The sequence below is a fragment of the Elephas maximus genome, chromosome X (genome assembly GCF_024166365.1).
Source record: "Elephas maximus indicus isolate mEleMax1 chromosome X, mEleMax1 primary haplotype, whole genome shotgun sequence".
NCBI classification, from domain to species: domain Eukaryota; kingdom Metazoa; phylum Chordata; class Mammalia; order Proboscidea; family Elephantidae; genus Elephas; species Elephas maximus.
The window spans coordinates 178,737,260-178,759,804 of record NC_064846.1 but is presented as its reverse complement, the minus strand read 5'-3'; the positions used below and the strand labels follow the sequence as shown (position 1 = coordinate 178,759,804).

General features: G+C 42.8%; 1 protein-coding gene across 2 annotated transcripts; it reads left to right on the top strand.

Annotated features, from left to right (window-relative positions):
- Positions 1-625: 625 nt before the first annotated feature.
- LOC126068554 (zinc finger protein 709-like) lies at positions 626-19,150 on the top strand. Of its 2 annotated transcripts, XM_049871221.1 has the most exons (4): positions 626-888; positions 13,596-13,722; positions 14,713-14,869; positions 16,276-19,150. In XM_049871221.1, exons 1-4 carry the CDS (start codon positions 796-798, stop codon positions 18,395-18,397), a joined length of 2,499 nt encoding a protein of 832 aa, XP_049727178.1. In that variant the 5' UTR covers positions 626-795; the 3' UTR covers positions 18,398-19,150. The 2 variants fall into 2 exon arrangements, 1 of the variants encoding a protein (XP_049727178.1); XR_007515734.1 differs by lacking the exons at positions 13,596-13,722; positions 14,713-14,869; positions 16,276-19,150 and adding exons at positions 2,368-2,518; positions 6,029-7,089 and having other exon boundaries at positions 810-888.
- The last annotated feature ends 3,395 nt before the right edge of the window (positions 19,151-22,545 follow it).

Here is a 22,545-nt window from a genome sequence, read left to right as displayed (position 1 = left end):
CCGAACAAAGGATTTTTTCTGGGGCTTATATAGGTTTGGCGAGGATAATAGGGTGACGAATATTTATTTAGCAGGTTTCTTTCAAGGGGCCGGTACTTCTCAGAATGGCGGTGCATTCTAAATTAGACTCCATGCCCATCTGGAATCTAAGATGGAACCATCCTGGGACTGGGTGGCAGGACTTATTATGGGGTGTCGCACCTGCGCAGTCCCTCCCATGGTGCTGGTTCGATTCCTGTCGCGAGTAGTTGCATCAGGCAGAAGTCATCCGTTGGTCATCTTGTGGATGTCTATGCGTGCTCCAGGGACCTGATCCGGTCAGTGCTTCTGAAAAACATCTTACAACGAAGTATATTGCTCCTTCTTTCCTTATCGCACATTCCAGGATGGGGGTTTTGCGTCATTAGCCAAGCACATAATTTTTGTAAGTAGCTTGCAAGTTGCACGTGTTGCAGACTACCTTGCCTAGGGGCACAGGCCCTTTTTCTTCCCTGTCTCATACAGAATATGGGAAGACTTTTTCAAATGGCCAAATATGCAAATACTGACATCCTCTGTTCCCCCAAGGGTATCTCTGATTACTGAAATCCACGTTACAGCTCAGGTATACATTTAAGGAAACCCAGCCTTTTCTCCATAGAGGAAATAAGGACAACCCTGGTCACATCCCAAATACCAAGGGGAACCACTGAACCCCACGGTCCCTATTTGGAGGGCTCTGGGTTCCCGCACGGAAGCACTCACGTACGCACCGACAGTCCCGAAAACCGGAAGCGGAAGAGGGCGGCCAAGGTGATGACCCTCGCTCTCCGGTGTGAGGTGTGTGTGGCGGCAGCTGCTTCCTGGAGGCCGCGGAGGTGGGACCTGCGTGTGTCGGTGCGTGGACAGGTGAGGTGGTGGGAGCCGCGCACACTTGTGCTCAGGGAGCGGGGCGACATGCAGGGTCCCGGGCCTCCTGGGTGCTCGGGGTGCTCCCGGCGTCTGAATGGCGTGTCCCTACGTGGGGTGCAGACACAGGTGCGGGGTCACCTCGAGCAGCTCCTCAGCCCTCAGTCACCGCCGGCCCGTCTGTGTATTTACCGTTTACTGAGGTGTTTCCGGAGCGCTGGGCACGGGGTGAAGAACTTTGTCTAAGGCACCTCCTTTGAGCCTCCAAACGGCACTGCCAGGGAGCGACGATTTGTAACGTTTTACAGAAGTCGAATAATCTCGGAGAAATTTAATACCTTGCCCGTAGACAAATATCTGCTAAGTGGCAGTGTCTGAATTCAAATGCAAATCTGTTCTTACTTCAAGGGGCATAGTGATCACAGTCTCCCTGCCCGAAACGGCTCCTCTTTCTTTTCTGTGCTTCATCAGGCAGGACTTTTGTTGAGTAGTAGTGGTCCTGGGGAAATGAAGATTGTGGTGAGGAATATAACCACCTCCTTTGATGGGTATATGTATTTAGGACTGATGAACACTCAAGAAACATGACTTGGAAATAGTATGTACCTTTAGGAGCACGTTTGTCCCAGTTTCAGGAGGAAAACATTTAATACAGGCACCTTTCGAGGAATTTCTTGGGCATTAAGGCAGAAATTTTCATCACGATTGTGTGAGAAACCGTACAGCCAGGCCTAGTTGGTCCAATATAAAATGTGACGTTGCTGAACAGTCTTAATGCAGGCGACGAATGATTTATAGAGATCACACACCCCGGGTGTGTAGTCTGTGGTAGATTGGGCACTGGGAATTGAACTGTAAGCTAACCACTCAGGTTCTTGTCCTGTCTTATTAGCCGATTGAAAGAAGATGGACAGTGATTGCAGGGGAAACAGAAAGTGGCAGGTTTATTGTCTGCACATACAAGGAGTGCCTGGGGCCTAGCGACCTTATGGCCAGGTGCTGGCTGACTAGGGAAGCTGGGCAGCTTTTTGTTTCCTGTGGCCTCAGGGGTTGGGTTTGGTACCTAGAATCTTCTGCCTTTAGCCGTCCCCTGCGTATAATGGAGTGGGGGGAGGGTCAGGTGAAGGATGTGATTTCGATCTGAGTATGCTTCAAGGTGTAACTAGGGCTAGTCAGTGGACCCAGCCACTGCCTGCTGTGACTTCCTGCTCAAAACAAGCTTAGTGTTATCAAGACAAAGGGGGAGGGGAAGGGGAGACAAGCAGGATCCCAGGCCTCCCGGGTGGCGGTGTTCGCTCCCTGAGTGTTTCCGTGCTTGGACAGGTGAGGTGGAGGGAGCCGCTCAGACATGTGGTGCTCAGGCAGCGGGGAGACATGCAGGGTCCTGGGGCTCCCGGGCGCCGGGGTCGCTCCCTGCGTCTCCGTGCCCCACCCCCACCGCCGCCCTCCGGTTCTCTTTTGTGTGTCTTTACGGTCCAGCTGCGGCCAGATGTGACGTCCTGTGAGCGGGCAGAATGGGGGCCGTGACGGGGGCAGGGAAAGCCGGTTGAGCAAGACTCTGGCGTTTGGGAAATCTAACGCAACGTTTATTGGGAGTCCGCAGGCGGGGACCCGGGAAACATTTCCTCAGGTGAGGCTCCCTTCTTGAGGGGTGCGCTGCATGTTTATGGGGTGACGGAATAAGGAAGTTATAGGTATTCAGGAAGTTTGTGGGGAATCCTGTGCACACGAACAGCGGGACGGGGGCAGATGTCTGAGCCGGATGCGGGTACCCGACCTCGGACTTCTCAGTGTTTGGCCTCAGTTTTGTTGTGCAGCCCTTCGGTTCTTTTCCGGTCTTTTAATAGCATTTTTGTTCTGAGTAGGTCGTCCTAAGAACGCGGGAAGCTTCCCTACACGTGCCTTGTTGGTACCAGTTGTCAATTTCACACAAAAGGTTCTTGTTTTTTCCTCGAGTAAGAATACACTTTAAAGACAAACTTTACCTTCAGCAAGATTTCTTTTGCCTGAGTCAAGTGAAAGGAGTCAGCTGGGAGACTAAGTGTCTCCAAAGGACTGACTCCTTTGAGTCAGGGAGGTTATTGCTTTTATGTACCAGGTTATGTCAAGTGGCCTTTCTTTATTCATGCAGTTTCTGAGAAAAAGGCAAGGGTTTCAGGGGCAGGGGAGGAAGAGGGAGGGAATTGGTGTGGCTGTGGAAATGAGGTGAGTCCACGAGAGCTGTGGTTGGTAGCCAGAGGTTGCTATTTCAATTAAAACAAATTACAACTAAAAGAAGATGTTCAGTTCCTTAATCGTATTAGTCATATGTTCAGTGCTAAGTAGCCACGTGGGCTGGAGGCTACCATGTTAGAGTGTGCAGAAAGAGAACATGGCTGTCTTCACAGCAAGTTCTCCTGGATAGTGTTGCTCATAAGTATATACAACAGGTGATAATTTCTGTGTGTCAGTGTGATAAGCCATAAAAAGAAAAAGAGAAAAAAGCCATTGCTGTCAAGTCAATTCCAACTCGTAGCAACCCTATGGAACAGGGTACAACTGTCCAACAGAGTTTCCAAGGAGCACCTGGTGGATTTGAACTGCCACTCTTTTGGTTAGCCGTCGTAACACTTAACCACTGTGCCACCAGGGTTTCCAAATAGGTAGTGAAAAACCAGGGACATACGGTACTTGTACTAAAAGGACCTAAACTGAGAGATTGGACAGCATGAAAAGGAAAATTATTGAAGTGAAGATTAAAAAAAATTAGTTTTATTTGGCTACATGCATGATTGTGTAGGGCTCATAGCATGTTTTACGGGTGGGGGTGGAAAGAGTATTTCAGCTAGGAAAAATGAGTGTTGAAATTCCTGAGGCAACAGAGAACCCAGTATCCATTCGTTGATGAAAGTCGGAGATGATTGAAGCAGAGAAAACAAGGTGGTTGGACATGGGAGTAAACAAAGTGACAGCAGGCTGTTTCGAAGCCAGCTGACTACTTTGGGCTCTTTGTAGGCAAAGGCACAGCCACTGACTGTCATTCAGCAGTTCCTGTGCTACAAATAGGATTTGGAAGTGACAACCATGATTGAGTGACTCAGGCAGGAGCTTGTTATGAACAAGTTAGGGAAGACAGAGGAGGCCTAGACATGAAGATGGGTTGTGGATCAGGAAGATTAAAAAAAAAAAAACCATTGCCGTCAAGTCCATTTCGACTCCTCGTGACCCTATGAGACAGATTACAACTGCCCACAGGGTTTCCAAGGTATGCCTGGTGGGTTCAAACTGCCCACCTTCTGGTTAGCAGCGATAGCTCTTAACTACTGTGACACCAGGGTTTCCATCAGGAAGATAGTGTGGTGATGTAATGTAGATGTAGATGGTTCACAGGGCGTCCAATGTTGGACTGCTCATCCTTGACTTACAGGCTATAGATCAGTTAGTGACTTGAATGTCTATGTGTGTTATGGATTGAATTGTGGCCCCCAGAAATGTGTGTCAACTTGTCTAAGCCCTGATTTCCAGTATTGTGTGATTGGCCACCATTTTGTCCTCTGAAGTGGTTTTCTGATGTGTTGTAAGTCTTACATTTTTATGTTAATAAAGGAGAATTAGAGGCAGTTAGGAAGCTCTGGTGGCTTAGTGGTTAACTGCTACGGCTGCTAATCAAAGGGTTGGCAGTTCGAATCCGCCAGGCACTCCTTGGAAACTCTACGGGGCAGTTCTACTCTGTCCTATATGGTTGGAATCGACTTGAGGGCACTGGGTTTGTTTTTTTGTTCAGAGGCAGTTATGTTAACTAGGCAGAACTCAATCTACAAGGTTAGGTTATATCTTGAGTCAGTCTCTCTAGGGATGTAAAAGAAGCCAGCAGAGAGACAGAGAGACCTCATACCACCAAGAAAGAAGCATCAGGAGCACAGCATGTCCTTTGGATCTGGGGTCCCCGCACTGAGAAGCTCCTAGAGTAGGGGAAGATTGATGATAAGAATGTTCCCCGTACTGATAGAGAGAAAGCCTTCCCCTGAAGGTGGTGCTGTGAATTTGGTCTCCTAGCCTTCTAGACTGTGAGAAAATGAATTTGTTTGTTACAGCTATCCGCTTGTAGTGTTTCTGTTATAGGAGCACTAGATAATTAAAACAGTGTGGGTAACTCTGGGGATGTTGCTAAAATGTGGATTTTGATTCAGCAGTTCTGGTGTGGGATGCAAGAGTCTACAAACTCAACAATCTTATAGTCTGTGCTGGGTATAAGGCTAGGAATAAGGATGTGAATTAAAATTAGTGCTGTTAGAGGAAATAATAAAAGTAAGGATCATGCTTAAAGGGGAGACACTGGCATAAAGATCATGTGAGAGAGAGAACGTTGACTCTGAGACCAAGAAACGAAAGAATAGCAGTCAGCTGGGCGGGGAGCAAGGTGGAAAGCAATGGGAACAGAGACAGGGGAGGGCTCCATAGAGAAAACTCAGTGATTTTCTGATTTGCTGATTGATTTAGTATAAGGTTGAAAGACAAATATTTAGCAACCTTCCCTGATTTCTCAGATGTTTAGGAACTGGTGGTGTCATGGTTTGAGAATGAAGGAGAGGGGAAAAAACTCAAGGGGAAGAAAGAAATGTTCATTGCAAAGCAACGGGAAAACTACCTATTACATGTTAGAGTGCTGTAAACGAAAAAAAGATTTCAAAGCATAATAAAAGAGTGTTAACTGCACATAATTAATGATGAATGAACTTAGATAAGTTCATTGACCACAGCTGAAAACTTCATCCTGACAGTTCACCCACATTGATACGAAATGACGGTGCCTGTGTTGATCTGTAAGGGACAGAGGTACATAGGTGACCTCACAACTTCAACATTGGAGCCCTAACTCCCTGGAGGAAATCAGGTTCAAGTTTTGCAGCCTGGCCAGGCCTGGTTGCTCCTTATGCTCTGGGAGAGGTAAATTCTTCCATCTGTGATCTTGTTGCAGAAAGGAGAGGCCCATGGAGCTGCCTGAAGAATGCAGGTGTGTGTTTGGGGGGCTGGAGCCTGTTCTGCCTTCAGTGTAAAGGCCCTCAGGGTGAAGCATTGCCCTGAGCCTGGGAGAAGGCCAAAGGCCTGTGACTCCCTGCTTCCTCCACACTGTTTCCTCCCTATCCTTCTTCCATTTCAGGCCTCAGGTGTGGTGCAGGGAGAACTAGTCCAGTCCAGGCAGCTGGGGACCTCAGGTGACTATCTTGCACATTCCTCAATCACAGGGAAGGATTTCAAGTGCTCAGACTGGTGTGTGGGCCAAGCATTATTCATCTGCCTCCAAATTGCCCAGGCCTGTGCTTCCAGTCCTGTCCCTCTTCCTGGAAGTGGCTTCTTGGGCTCAGAGACGACATTCCCTTAGACTTGCAGAAACTGGAGAAGGAAATGGTGAGTTCTGTGGAGAACTGGGTTATCCTTAGCATAAGTGGGTGAGGCTGGATCTGAATTGTTGGGGGAGCAGCTGTGTGCTGCGGGGCTGTGGTTCCTCAATGAAGAGAAAAGGTAGCAGAGGAGGCTGAGGGACTGAGGCCCAGGAGGCACCCTGAGGCCCTGCTTCTCTGTCACTGGGCCCTTCCCCTATACACATGTGGCTTTTCAGGATTTAGATGCCTGCAGTGACCTTCCTTATGTGACTCTCAGAGCTGCCACCCTGGAGTGTTAACATCTTCACCCCGGGAGTTTGTGCTCTGTGTTGAATGACAAAGTCTCCTGACCAGAGCCTGAAGACGGAGCATCTCTAGCTGTGGAGGCTGGGCCCCGCCATCCAGAGCCATCCTTGTCCTGTCTCTCTGACCAATGTTCTTGACTCCCCCCAGGCACTGGAACATTTTCAGTGCCGTTCTGAAACTACACCTGCAGCTGTGACACTGTTTTATGGATTAGAAAAGGAGAGGAGAGTTCGTAGGGAAGGCCCTGACTGTTTATGGGGTCCTGGGTGTTGGTGGTGCTCTCCTGATGTCACAAAAAGGCATGAAGCTGGGGACAATGAGTCCAGCTGGATCCTGTCTGCGTTCTCCAAGCCCATTTTTACCCCCACTGGGGAAGGCTTTTGCCTTGAGGCTTTCAGGTATGTGGAAAGCATGACTCCGCAGTCTTGGTCCTCGTCCTCCCACCTGTGACTAGAGCTGTGTGTAATCCCTATGATTGTTGATGTTCTCCCTAGTCTTAAATTAGAATCTAAAATAAAGGATTCTCTAAACAGAAGAGATGTATGTGTTTAAATTCTTGGATTTACAATTTCCAATGGATGAAAATTTCTAGATCACTAGTTGTGTTTCTACTGAGAATTTTTCAATTTAATGGATGTCAACTTCTGAAACACAGAGAAATGCGTATTTTTAACTTACGTAAAAGTTTCTCTAAAGCTTACTTAAATCTTGAGAAAGTTCTCTTTTCATAAGTTTATGACCATTACTGATATTATTCCCAGTATTATAGCTTTACCACCCAGGTCTGAATCCGTAAACTCTGTGTTGTTTAGTTTTGCCTCTTTTGAGCTTTCTGTGATTACTGTGTCTGGGTTCTTCAGTGACTTGTAATCTGCTCTGAAGGTTACAGTCTGATCTTCATCAGAAAATGCTTCAACTTCTCTTCTCAGTTTCAGTAAGCAAGATTGTGTTATCTGCATTGCCCAGGTGGTTTTTCAGTCTTCCTCTAATCCTGATGCTGTGTTCTGTTTCATATCGTCCAGATTCTCTGGTTATTTGCTCAGCATACAGTTTGGGTAAGTATGGTGAAAAGATAGAACACACCTGACACACACCTTTCCTGACTTTCAAACATGCGGTATTCCCTTGTTCTGTCTGAACGACTGCCTCTTGGTCTGTGTGCGGTTTCCACAGGAGCACAGTTAAGTGTTCTGGAATTCCCATTCTTCGTAATGTTATCCATCATTTTTATGTTCCATATAGTCGAATGCTTTTGCATAGTCAGTGAAACGCAGGTAAACATCTTTCTGGTATTCTCCGCTTTCAGACAGCAGCTGTGATATCTCTTGTTCCATGTGGTCTTCTGAATCTGGCTTACATTTCTGGCAGTTCCCTGTTGAAGTACTGCTGCAACTGCTTTTGAATGATCTTCAGGAAAATTTTCTTGCATGTGGTATGAAGGATGTTGTACGATAATTTCCACATTCTGTTTTATCACCTGTCTTTGGAATAGGCTTGAATAGGGATCTCTTCCAGTTGCTTGGTCAGGTAACGGTCTTCCAAACTTCTTGGCATAGACGATTGAGCGCTTCCAGGGCTGCATCTGTTGGTTGAAACATCTCAGTGGGTATTCCATCAATTCCTGGATGGCTGTATTTCGCCAGTTCTTTCGGTGCAGCTTGGACTTCTTCCTTCGGTACCATTGGTTCTTGATCCTATGCTACCTCCTGAAATGATTGAATGTTGACCAGTTCTTTTTGGTACATTTACTGTGTATTCCTTTTGTCTTCTTTTGATGTTTCCTGCATCATTCAATATTTTCCCTGTAGGGTCCTTCAGTATTGCAGCTCGAGGCTTGAATTTTTTCTTCAGTTCTTTCAGCTTGAGAACTGTCAAGCATGCCCTTCCCTTTTCGTTTTCTAACTCCAGGTCTTTGGACATTCGTTGTAATACTTTGTCTTCTGGAGCTGCCCACTGAAATCTTCTGTTGCGCTCTTTTCTTTCATCATTTCTTCCATTAGCTTTAACTATTGTTTGTTCAAGAGTAAGTTTCAGAGTCTCTTCTCACATCCGTTTTGGTCTTTTCTATCTTTTCAATGATCTCTTGCTTTCTTCGTGTATGATGTTCTTGATGTCATTCACAGCTCGTGTGGTCTGTGGTCATTAATGCTCAGTGCATTGACTATATTCTTGAGATGGTCTCTAAATTGGGGTGGGATTTACTCAAGGTCATACTTTGGCTCTCGTGGAGTCGTCCTAATATTTTTCAGCTACATCTTGGCTTGCATATGAGCAGTTGTTGATCTGCCCCATAGTCGGCTCCTGGCCTTGTTCTGACTGACGGTGTTGAGCTTTACCATATAGGTATAGGGTTAGGCTGAGCGATGCGTATATTTTTCTTGGGGGTCAGGGAGGGACACAGTTCAGTCCATGACACCATCCTTCTGGTTTTCAAAGGAAAAAATCTTGGACTCATCTTTGTCCTCTATTTCTTTTACACTTCAGTGTTCAGTGCGTCAGGAAATTCTCTTACCTCTACCTTGAAAGTCTAGGGCCATCCCTTGCACTTGCCATTTTTCCAGCCACAGCTCCAGTCTCAGGCATCATCATTTCTTATCTGTTCATGCCCGTAACATTATAGCATATCTTTTTATTATATTAGTCCCCTACACACCAGTTCTTTATAAGCCGTTCTATTGGTTTCCTCTTCCACTCAGGATTGTTAAATCACTCTGCATTTCCATCAGATTAAAAAGCCCTAGTCTTTTCAGTTGCCAACAGGTTCCCTAGAATGTGATAGGTCCCTTGACCTCAGTCCGTTGTCCCGTTTCCTCTAACATTACTCTCATTCTGCTCCAAACTTGGTGGCGTTTCGGTCTTAAAGCATACAGATACCTTCCCACCTTCTGGCCTGTGCTCTGGCTGTTCTTTCTTTCTGGAACAATGTCTTCTCAGATTTCTTGGATCGTTGCTTCCTATCCCTTGAGTCTTAGCTCAGGTGTTTCTTTTCAGTGAAGCCCAGTCTGAACCTCCTCCTTAGTGCCGCTGCTTGCATTGTCAGCGCTGCCGGTACTCTGGATCCTGCTCTACCTTTCATTTTTCCACTGGACTCATCACCTTTACATGTTCATGTGATGTAACGTCCTATTGTTGATGGCTGAGTCTCTAACCTTTAGAATAGGGAGGTCTTGAGTTTTTCAGTTATATATCCCTATTACAGAGAAGACCGTCTGACAAATTTTAGCTTATCTAATTTTCTGTTATTTATTTTTGTTTTCTAATAAATAGATTTTCTTTTTTAGAGCCGATTTAGATTAACAGAAGAATCGAGTGGAAAATACAAAGTTCCCATATACCTCTACTTCCTCCTGTCCCTCCACTTCAGTTTTCCGTATTACAGCATCTAGTATTAGTATGTGAAATTTGTTACAATTGCTGAAGCAACATGGGTACCGTATAATCAGCAAAAAACATAGTTTACATTAGGGTACCCTCTTTGTATTGTACGCTATATAGGATTTGACAAATGCGTAATATCAATGGATCCACCGTTCTGATATCATGTGGAATATTTTCTCTTCCTTAAAAGTCCCTTATGCTCCACTTTTATGCATCTCTTCCCCTCTACCCTTTAACCTGGCAGCTGCTTGTCTTTTTACTGTCTGTATTCTTTTCCCTTTTCTAAAATCTTACAGAGTTGGAATGTTACAGTATGTAGTTTTTTCAGAGTAGTCTCTTTTACTGAGCAATATTCGTTTAAGGTTCTGCTGTGTCTTTACAGGATTTTTTTTTTCTTGTGATTTAGCTGAAAGTTTACAGACCAAATTAGTTTCTTATTCAAAAATGTATACACAGATTTTTTTCATGGTGTTGGCTGCAATCCCACATTGTGTCAGCATTCCCTCCCTTTCCTTTTCCACACCAGGGTCACCGTGTCCATTCTTCCAGCTTTCCTGTCCCCTCCCACCTTCTTGTCTTTGTTTCTGGGCAGGGGTTGTCTATTTGATCTCATATGTTTGATGGATTTAAGAAGCATGTTCCTCATGTGTGTTATTGTTCATCTTATAAGCCTGCCTGATCTTTGGCTGCAAGGTAAACTTTGAGAATGGCTTCAAGTGTGAGTGAAAAGGGTGTTTGGGGGCCATAGTCTCAGGTTCCTCCAGTCTCTGTCGGACCAGTAAGTCAGGTCTTTTTTGTGAATTTGACCATTTGTTCTACATTTTTCTCCCACTCTGTTGTAATCCCAGTCAGAACTGTCCGTAGGAGTAGCCCGGCACCATCTAGCTCTCTGGTCTCCGAGGCATGTGGTCTGTGGTTCATGAGGTCCATTAGCCCTTTGGACTTATTGTTCCCTTGGGTCTTTTGTTTTTTCCCCTCTCCTTTGCTGCTGACTGGAAGAGACCGATAGTTGTATTTTTTAGATTGCCACCGAAAAGCCTTTAAGATGCTAAACGCTGCTCACCAAATCTTTACATGAGTTTTGATAGCTCACTTCATTTTCTTGCTGAGTAATATTCTGGGGTGTAGTTGCACCACACTTTGCTTATCTATTTATTCACCCACTGAAGGGCCTCTTGATTGCCTCCAGCTTTTGGCAAGTATGAATGAAACTGTTAGAAATATGCGTTGCAGATTTTTCTCTGGCCAAAGTTTTCAGCTCCTTTGGATAAGTATGAAGGAGTGAAATTGCTGGATCATGTGGTAAGGGGATATTGAATTTTGTAAGAAACTGCCAAACTGGGTGTACCGTTTTGCATTCGAACCAGCAGTGACTTAGAGTTCCTGTTGCCCCCCATCCTCGTGTTGTCACTGATGGGGAGTTTAGCCATTCTAATCAATATGTAGTAGTATTTTTTTGTTGTAGGTTGCAGTTTGTTACTGATACATGATGTTGAACATCTTTTCATACACCTGTTTGGCAGCTATTTGTTCAGATCTTTTGCTCATTTTCTAATTTGTTTTCTTTTTGGGGGTGGTTCTTGTTAAGTTTTAAGAGTTCTTTATATATTTTGAATTAAAAAAAAAAAGGAAAACCAAACCCTTTGCCATTGAATCAATTCCAAGTAATGTCCACTTTGTGGATTACAGGGCAGGACTTTCTTGCCTGTAATTTTTACAGAAGTAGATCACCATGACTTTATATCATGGTTCCGGTGGGTAGGTTTGAACTGTAAACCTTTACATTAGCAACTGAGCATGAATTGTTTGCCCTACTCAGGATCCTTTTTTGAATATCAATCCTTTATCATATATGTGTTTGGGAAAGATTATCTGCTAGGTTTTGGCGTGTCTTCATTCTCTTAACACTGTGTTTTGTAGAGCAGAAGTTTTTCCTTTTCAAAAAACCATTTTGTTGTAAATACGTAGGTAATAAAACATTTTTTAATTTTAACCAAGTCCAATTTATGTGTTTCCATCATGGATAGTACTTTATGTTGTGTCTAAAAAATCGTCCCCAAACCTGGAGATCACCTAGGTTTTGTTTTATGTTGTCTTCTTGGAGTTTTATAGTTTTACATTGGCATTTAGGTTTTTGATCCATTTTGAGTTGATGTTTGTAAAAGGTGTAAGATCTCCATCTGGATTCCCTTGTTTTACTAGAGGATGTACAAGTGTTCTAGCACATTTATTGAAAAGGCTAGTCTTCCTCCTTTCAATTGCTTTTGGTACTTATTCAAAGATCAGAAGACTGTATTTGTGTCTATTTCTGAGCTCTCTCTTCTGTTCCATTTATCTATTTGCCTTTTCTTTTGCTAATGACACAGTGTCTTGCAAAATTCAATCATGCAACCTCCGGCATTGTTTCTGTCACCCAGGCCATATTTTCCAACTACCGATTCTTCTTTGTTTCCAACTTTCTCATTCCAGTCAACCAGTAATTATCAATGCATCCTGACTGCACGTTTGATCAAGTTGAGAATACAGAAATCGATAAAAATCTTCAATTTCTTCACCTTCGTGGTTGGTGCATAAATTTGAATTATAGAATCAGTCTCTGAAGAAGGACATCCTGCTTGGTGAAGTAGAGGGTGAGCAAAAAAGAGGAAGACCCTGAACGAGATGGAATGACAGAGCTGCTGTAACAATGCGATCAAGCATAACGATGATTGTGGGGATGACACAGGACCAGGCAGCGTTTTGTCCTTTTGTACGTAGGGTTGCTAGGAGTTGGAAATGACTCAGTGGCCCCTGACAACAACTTATAACATTAGACTCTATTTATGTTGGAATGTATGAATTTGTTGAGGGGAGCAGTCACTAATAATTGATGTACAGTTACATCAGGTGTCAACATTTGAGAATTGTGTGGCGATCTGAATTCTTCTGTTTTCTGTCTCATTTGATCTCTTCTATTACCTTTTCCTGTTTCTAAAAAGGACAGATGACAGACAGAACACCTGAGTTTTTGAAAAATAGGTGACTGACATGTAAAAATTCATAATTCTCCAAAATCATTCTTTTTTCTATAGGTGAACCTGTCACCTTCTGATCTCCTAGAGTTTCAAGAACATATGAGCAGCTCAGCGTCTTGGTTTGCCAGTTTGTTTGTTCAGGCCTTAGTGGTCCCATGGGTGTGAAGGGCAAAATGAAAAACCGCCATTCTGCGCTGTTTCCCACTTGTTAATACTTTTAACCCTGCCTTCACCCTTTGCTTTATGTTTTGTTGAATGTTCTGGTGGGTCTTATGGAAGGAAGTGTAATTGTTTTATCGCAAGGAAGTGATGGTCTGCATGAGAGTATTTCTCTAAGTTCTGCTATGTTTTCTGTTTTAGACCATAAAGAGGATCGAGACTGCAGTGGGCTGCAGTCAAACTGTGGAGAGATTATTTCTGTTTCTTGAAAGTATATGAGACAGGATGCAATCAGTGAGGAAGTGAATGTAGTTAGTGAAGGGAAGAGACTGTTGACTACCCAAAGATAAACCTTGGTACAATGCAGAGCTTTGTGTCAAATCCCTTGGAATTCTTAGTTCCCCATGGCTGTCAGCCATACCCTTCATTCTTGAACATATTGGAGTACATGGTACCTTGCTGATCCATGACGTATGGAATGTTTTAGGACTCAGTGGTCATTGAGGACGTGGCTGTGGTCTTTAGCCAGGAAGAGTGGGCGTTGCTGGATGTTGCTGAGAGGAAACTCTACAGAGATGTGATGATGGAAACCTTCAGAAACCTGACCTCAGTAGGTAAGAAGGGCATCTTTTCTTTTTTTATTTCTTTCTTTAGCAAATAAAAATATTTGACTCATTGACTTCACTCCAGAATTTGGGCTGAGGAATGGGAATAAATTGTTAACTAAATCAAGTGTGGTCCCTTGGTCTATGGACCCGACATATCCTGAATTCCCTGTAAAGCTCTTTATGTACTAACGTGAGTTTTCATTTCTCCTGTGATTAAAAGCCCTGAGGCTTTCTAAGTGGTGTAAGTGTAAGCATTGGCTTCAGCGTCACTATGGGACATTGAGATGTAGGTGGTTTCAGACCTTGTAGAGAGTTTTACAGTATTTATTACAAGTTCAACATGATTATTTTGCTGTATATAAAGTCAGACCCGTCTATCATCAGAGATCCTGAAGAGGAAAGTATTGTCTCAGTGTCGAGGAAATGCTCATTGCTCTTCACTGTCTTCCCTTATGATGTGCATTTCTCCATTAGCACCATGTGAGCTATACCCATCTGATTTCTCAGAGAAAAAAGGAAAGATCTGAGTACAGTGAGGATAGGCCCCATCCAGGGCCCGTGTGTCAGGAAGCACCAGGAAAGCAAGAATTTTTGGAAAGACCAGCCCTGTATGAATGGAATTACATTTCAATTAGTCAGCCAGAAAAATTCTCTTTTGGGTTGTGGACACTACTTCACAGATACCCGAACTTACTTTTCTGACCTTAGCAGTCCTGTCAGAACTATGGTCATAGAGAGACTTTTCTTCTTTAATGTTACATTGCGCATTGTGTCCAATATTTTTCTTTTCAGCTCTCGTAACTGCACCTATTTATGTCACCATCACTCTCAATCCTCATGGAATTATTCCCTAGTAAATTGTTCTTTAACCATTGCGAACATGCTCCAACAGTGAAATGTGGCTAAGTCTTTCTTTGCTCATGGCAGCCTTTTTCCCCACTGACTCCTTTCTTTTTTCTTTCATATTGTGAACCTCAACTTGAATATTTGGGTTAGTCTCCCAAAACCTTATCGGTGGAGAAAAGTTATCCATATCCAGTGAATGTACAATGATGCGATACATTAAGAATAATCCCCGGATGTCCACGTTAGGAGAAATCTGCATGTGGCATGGCAATATAGGTCACTCTGAAAACCAGGGGAGACATTTGAGGTAAGTGTCATTCAAACAAGAGAAAACAGCGCCTCAGGAGAAAGACCAAAAGTGTCCTGACATTAAGGTATAGACATAGATGTTTACGCAGGTGCATTAGCACTTTCAGCCGGTTTGTGAATGTTCAGTACTTGCCAGCATAAACGAGGGGCAGCGTATGCATTGCGTAGAAACCAGATGTATTCCCTGTTAGATTTTGACTGGAGTAGGAAACAATCAGCAGTGCCCTGCTTAAGGATGGAGGCTATTTGCGCTACTTTGAATATGTGTCACTCTCCACAGTCTTGCCAATAATCCAATTTCCTGCATCAGGCCCCTGAGACTTTTGGGATCCATGTGGGAGAGTGTATTATTGGCGGGACATTGGAACGTGATACACATTCAGAGTGACACACCTGGCTGCCATCTCGGAGTGGGGCACTGCTGTTTTTCTCCTACTCATGTGAAAATTGAACAGGCAACTGATTTTGTTTCTGTGCAAAGTATATGCTGCCTTTGTTTATGTAGACAATTCCTAAACTGTTACAAACCATTTTGAAATCTTGAAATGTACTAATATGTACAGATTCTCCTCAGTTTTGACTGTCTCTTTACCCAGCATTTTGCATATTTGACAATGGTAAAGAAGTCTACTATCCGACTATTTTGAGCATTGAAGATGGACATTTGGCAGTAATGAATGCTGAGATGCAAGGCATAAGTATTGCTGGCTGTGATGGTTAAGATTATGTGTCAGAGTGACTGGGCCACGATTCTCACTGGTCTGTTAGCTAGGTAATGATGTAATTTGGCAGTTACATAATGATGTTGTCATCCTTTATTTTCTCATCTAACGTCATCTTCCATTTTCACATAATGCCAAAATTGCATAACAACCTGGTGTTTTGAACTTAGTCATGTTGATAAATGAGGAGAAGGTGTACACATACAGGTGTCTATGTATATGAACATAGATGGGAAAGTATGCATTTTGGGAGTTTTCATAATATAGCATATTCAAATAGATGAGTGAGATACAGGGTATTTGAAACATATTTCGTTTGGACACAATTATCAGAAAGCCTCATATTTTAGAAATTCAGTGACAGTAATAGTCGTGTCTCTGCTAGATGATTTAACCTAGGAAACCTGAGATAAGTCAGGCAAAAACCAAGCACCTTCACTATGTTTGGTAACGGTGAAATGGGAACACATTTATTTCCAACACCATGCACCCTATTTTTTAACAGCAGTCATACAGTAGAGAACCTCCATGAAAGTAATGAGTGCACTCAGTCTTGGAAAATCTTCAGCTGGATTCCAGATCTTACTGTGCTCCAAAGAAACCCTCCAGAAGTAAACTCTTTTGAATACTCTGAGTGTGTTAAGATCTTCATGGATCACTCACCATATAACCATCATTTCAGATCTTCCACCAGATGCAGTGCCTCTCAGTGTAAGGAATGTGGAGAATCCTGCAGCTGTTCCTCTCACCTAACTACTCCTTTGAGAGTTCCTCATGGAAAGAAACCCGAGAAATGTAAGGTACTTGGGAAGGACTTAATTTGTATGCCAACCCTTAAGAGTCCTGTGACAACACTCACTGGTGAGAAATGTTGTGAATGTAACAAATGTGGGAAAGGTTTCTGTAGTTTGTCATCACTTTGGACATGTGTGAGTGGTCATAAACATGCGTGTAAAGAATATTGTGAAATCTATAGTCGTTCATCCCTCATTTTACCTAAAAAATGTCCTGACAGAGATAAGCATTATGAATGTGAAGAATGTGGGAAAGCCTTTATTCATTGCTCCCATCTCACTTCACATACAAGAGCTCACAGTGGAGAGAGGCCTCATGAATGTAAGGAATGTGGGAAAGCCTTTATTCGTTCCTCCGACCTCACTTCACATAAAAGAACTCACAGTGGAGAGAAACCTTATGAATGTAAGGAATGTGGGAAAGCCTTTAGTAGTTCCTCCAACCTCAGTAAACATAAAAGAACTCAGAGTGGAGAGAAACCTTATGAATGTACGGAATGTGGGAAAGCCTTTACTTGTCGCTCATCGCTTCGTGAACATAAAAGAGCTCACCGTGGAGAGAAACCTCATGAATGTAAGGAATGTGGGAAAGCCTTTCTTCATTCCTCCAGCCTCACTTCACATAAAATAACTCACAGTGGAGAGAAACCTTATGAATGTACGGAATGTGGGAAAGCCTTTACTCGTCGCTCATCCCTTAATAAACATAAAAGAACTCACAGTGGAGAGAAACCTTATGAATGTAAGGAATGTGGGAAAGCCTTTATTTTTTCCTTCCAGCTCGCTTCACATACAAGAGCTCACAGTGGAGAGAGGCCTCATGAATGTAAGGAATGTGGGAAAGCCTTTATTCATCGCTCCGACCTCACTAAACATAAAAGAACTCACAGTGGAGAGAAACCTTATGAATGTACGCAATGTGGGAAAGCCTTTAGTTGTTCCTCCTACCTCACTGCGCATAAAAGAACTCACAGTGGAGAGAAACCTTATGAATGTACAGAATGTGGGAAAGCCTTTACTTGTCGCCCATCCCTTCGTAAACATAAAAGAGCTCACAGTGGAGAGAAACCTTATGAATGTAAGGAATGTGGGAAAGCCTTTCTTCGTTCCTCCAGCCTCACTTTACATAAGAGAAATCACAGTGGAGAGAAACCTTACGAATGTACGGAATGTGGGAAAGCCTTTACTCGTCGCTCATTCCTTAATAAACATAAAAGAACTCACAGTGGAGAGAAACCTTATGAATGTAAGGAATGTGGGAAAGCCTTTATTTTTTCCTCCCAGTTCGCTTCACATAAAAGAGCTCACAGTGGAGAGAGGCCTCATGAATGTAAGGAATGTGGGAAAGCCTTTATTCGTTCCTCCAACCTCACTAAACATAAAAGAACTCATAGTGGAGAGAAACCTTATGAATGTACACAATGTGGGAAAGCCTTTAGTTTTTCCTCAGCCCTCAGTAGGCATAAAAATATTCACCATGGAGTGAGGCGTTATGAATGTACGGAATGTGGGAAAGCCTTTCATTATTCCTCAGTCCTCAATGTACATAAAAGAACTCACAGTGGAGAGAGGCGTTACAAATGTAAGGACTGTGGGAAAGCCTTTGTTCATTGCTCCAATCTGACTTCACATAAGAGAACTCACAGTGGAGAGAAACCTTACGAATGTACGCATTGTGGGAGAGCCTTTGTTCATTCCTCCCACCTCACTTCACATAAGAGAACTCACAGTGGAGAGAAACCTTATGAATGTAAGGAATGTGGGAAAGCCTTTATTTTTTCCTCCCAGCTCGCTTCACATACAAGAGCTCACAGTGGAGAGAGGCCTCATGAATGTAAGGAATGTGGGAAAGCCTTTATTCGTTCCTCTGGCCTCACTAAACATAAAAGAACTCACAGTGGAGAGAAACCTTATGAATGTACGCAATGTGGGAAAGCCTTTCGTTTTTCCTCAGCTCTCACTAGGCATAAAAATACTCACCACGGAATGAGGCCTTATGAATGTACGTAATGTGGGAAAGTCTTTCGTTATTCCTCAGTCCTCAACGTACATAAAAGAACTCACAGTGGAGAGAGGTGTTACAAATGTAAGGACTGTGGGAAAGCCTTTGTTCATTGCTCCAATCTCACTTCACATAAGAGAACTCACAGTGGAGAGAAACCTTACGAATATACGCATTGTGGGAGAGCCTTTGTTCATTCCTCCCACCTCACTTCACATAAGACAACTCACAGTGGACAGAAACCTTACAAATGTACGCATTTTGGGAAAGCTTTGTTATGCAACCCTCTATAAGCATAAAAGAACTCACAATGGAGTGAGGCCTTATGAATGTACGGAATGTGGGAAAGCCTTTATTCATTCCTCCTGCCTCACTTCACATAAAAGGACTCACAGTGGAGAGAAACCTTATTCATGTACGGAATGTGGGAAAGCCTTTCTTTCCTCCAAACTCAATTTACATAAAAGAACTCACAGTGGAGAGAAACTTTATGAATGTATGGAATGTGGGAAAGCCTTTACTTGATACTCATCCCTTAATAAACATAAAAGAACTCACAGTGGAGAGAAACATTATGAATGTAAGGAATGTGGGAAAGCCTTTATTCGTTCCTCCCAGCTCGTTTCACATAAAAGAACTCACAGTGGACAGAACTCTTATGAATGTACGGAATGTGGGAAAGCCTTTATTCACTCCTCCAGCCTCACCTCGCATATAAGAACTCACAGTGGAGAGAGGCCTTATGAGTGTAAGGAGTGTGGGAAAGCATTTTTTCAGAACTCGAACCTCACTAAGCATGTCAGAATTCACCACGGAGAAAGGCTCTATAAACATAAGCAATGTGGAAAGCCTTTAGTTGTTCCTCAGACCCCACTTTACATATAAGAACTCACAGAGAGTTGATTATTCTTATGTCAAAAGTGGGATGTTTTGTCCTTACTGTTATGATTTTGATAAAGTTCTGAAAGTCAGCAATTAAAGACGAAAGTTTCTTGGTAAGTAAGAAATCAATACTAACTGAAAAGAACGGATCATTAAGAGTAATTTATGCCTTTGGGAGAAATGATAGTTTCATTGTAATTGTGGGACTGTCCTCATCGGTGTTTGTTACTTTCTTAGTCCAAGCTAAACTTCACCTTTCTGAAAGTCGTTGCTATTACAAATGAGGCTTCAGGGAATAGTTGGCTTTATATTATTTAACGTTATTGTCGCTGTTATTTTGGAAGCATTTAAATATGCTCATCTTGTATTTGGTTCAGACTGTTTTGTCATATTTGAAACGTTCTTTCCATTTTTTCCTATTGTAAAGTAAGCTATTTTATCTATTATAATTAATAACTCATATAGTGGTACTTTGGGTCTGTTCAGATACTCTGTTTTTCGTTGTATTTTGGCCTACTAATTTTAGTATTCAAAGATAATTACATATCATTATTACTGTGGTGTTTGCCAGATGATGTTTTTTGTTCCAATGTCCCAAAATACTATATCTATTAATTGGAATTCTGAAGGAAACAGCTTTTCCTTCTCTCCGATTTTATCATATTTTTAAATGTTCGTAATAGGATACGCAGTCCACAGATTATGAAGGAGTTCCTTTCCTAACTGTGTTTAAGTTGAATTTTCATGTTGGAACAGTTAGGTATAATTGTAAATATGTAACATCGTTTAGTCGACTGTTTTCCTTAGAATATACCATATGACGTACCTTTCTGTGCTTAAAAAGTTTTAAAGAAACACTTCTGGTTAGAATAAAACATTGTTAACATGATAGTACAGTAACAACAGTAATGACGTTCTGATGCACATTACAACGTTGTAACCCTATGTTATTACGAACCTCTGCTACTTCGTTGGGTTCTCTTTTGATATGCTTCTCTCACCTCTGACTTGGGGAGGCTAGGAGGCTGCCCTCCTCGGCACTGCACATGTGACTCCCCTCCATAGGGTAGTGGGGGAGGGATGTACAGAACATAGACCCCACCCCTGCACGATTCCTTACCTGACCTTACAGGGGACTTCGGCCTGTGCCCAGTTCCAAACAGTAAGAACAAGCAACACGGTGACACCGCATCCCCACTGGGCAAGGGAAGCAGGACTTGAGTTCCTGCAGGAGAGGATCTTCATTTCTAATAGGATGAGCCAGATTGGAAAGTCATGAGTCAGTCCAGTAAATGACTGGGAGGTGGGCATACAACAGGTAAAGATGGAGAGAAGCTGGTATAGATAAAAGACAGTAAAAGAAACAAGGGATTTTACATGAGAGTGGAAGAAGATCAACCCCGAAATAGTACTAGGCATTGAGACTAATGCTGACTTCACTCCTGGAATCAGAGGTACAAAGGGTGTGAGATAAAATTGAAAGCATTGAATTGATTTTTAAAAATCCAGAAGGAACCTGGAGAAAAGATACTTTTTCACAAAAAAATAGTGTCCACAAACAAGATCACTGGGAATTATAGGGGAAAAGGTTTACGCTCTTTAACCCATCTCTGTTTTCCTTACCCTGAGTTCTTTATCCTCTATTTCTTTCCATTCCATCAGTGTTTTCCAACTTTTATAGCTCTGCTTTATTCTGTTTATTTTTGTATGTATCTTTAAGTTCATGTTATTTGGTTCCACAATCAACACCCATGGAAGCAGCAGTCAAGAAATCAAAAGACACATTGCATTGGGTAAATCTCCTGCAAGAGACCTCTTGAAAGTGTTAAAAAGCAAAGATGTCACCCTGAGAACTAAGGGGTACCTGACCCAAGCCAGTGTGTTTTCAGTTGCCTAATTTGCATTTGAAAGCTGGGCGGTGAATAAAAAAGACAGAAGAAGAATTGAGGCCTTTGAATTGTGGTGTTGGCAAAGAGTATGGAACATACCATGGACTGCCAAAAGAACGAACAAATCTGTCTTGGAAGAAGCACAACGAGAATGCTCCCTGGAAGGAAGAATGGAGTGACTGTGTCTCACATACTTTGGACGTGTCGTCCGGAGCGATCAGTCCCTGGAGAAGGGCATCACGCTTGGTAAAGCAGAGGGTCAGCGAAAAAGAGGAAGACCCTCAATGAGATGGATTGACAGAGGCTGCAGTAGTCGGTTCAAGCTTAGCAGATATTGTGAGGATGGTGCAGCACCTGACAGTGTTTTGTTCTATTGTACATGAGGTCGCAATGAGTCGGAATCGACTCGATGGCATGTAACAACAACTGTCTTTAAGTTCATGAAACCTATCTCCTGGTGTGTATCGAATGATATGAAACCTATCTACCCCCTTTAATTTTGCAATTATATGTTTAAATACAGAATTTGTGACTAGGTTTGGTGTTTTATATCTGTTTGTATGTTTCTGTTGTCTATGCTCGTTCATTCCCTGTGTGTCTGATAATTTGTTGTTCTGTGATAGACTTTATATTCTTTAGGTTTTCTTTTTATTTTGAACCACGTTTAAAATATAGGAACTAAAAGGAAGACTTGTTTATATATTTGTTGTAAAGTCTCATCAGGTGTCAATATGTTGGATGTTTCAATTAAAGAGACAATTGAAGATGTAATTTTTCTTCCGAAGGAATTTTTATTTTTAGTGGCTGGAGTTACTATTACCAATCTCAGAAATCTTAGAACGTTCAGAGCTCAGTAGTTCCTTTTGAATGACTCTCGGCCAGGCCAGGCCATGTAGTCCCTGTGATACATGGATATGGCTCCCACTTTTGGGAATCCTGAACTCCAACTTCTGCCCGTACATCTGAACCTCATTTCCATAGTTTTCTAACTGAGCCAGCCTCCTGTTGGTTAAGTTCATCTGAAACGCTTGACTGTTGTCTCTCGTTCCATATTCATCTAAAATGTGCCCAGCAAGTTCTCAATATTTTACTTGTTTTAAATTTTAGAAAGATGTATTTTATTTCATCCAGAGTGGTTTTTTTTTTATTATGGTTTAAGTGAAAGTTTACTAATCAAGTCAGTCTCTCACATAAAAACTTATATACACCTTGCTACACACTCCCAATTACTCTCCCCCTAATGAGACAGCCCACTCTCTCCCTCCACTGTCTCTTTTTGTGTCCATTTCGCCAGCTTCTAACCCCCTCTACCCTCTCATCTCCGCTCCAGGGAGGAGATGCCAACATAGTCTCAAGCGTCCACCTGATCCAAGAAGCTCACTCCT

Excerpts from the sequence above, each read along its gene's own strand:
- LOC126068554 (XM_049871221.1), top strand. The coding sequence starts at position 796 with ATGACCCTCGCTCTCCGGTGTGAGGTGTGTGTGGCGGCAGCTGCTTCC. Across the intron at positions 889-13,595 it reads GTGTGTCGGTGCGTGGACAG|GACTCAGTGGTCATTGAGGA; the intron begins GTGAGGTGGTGG and ends GGAATGTTTTAG. Across the intron at positions 13,723-14,712 it reads CAGAAACCTGACCTCAGTAG|TCTCCCAAAACCTTATCGGT; the intron begins GTAAGAAGGGCA and ends TATTTGGGTTAG.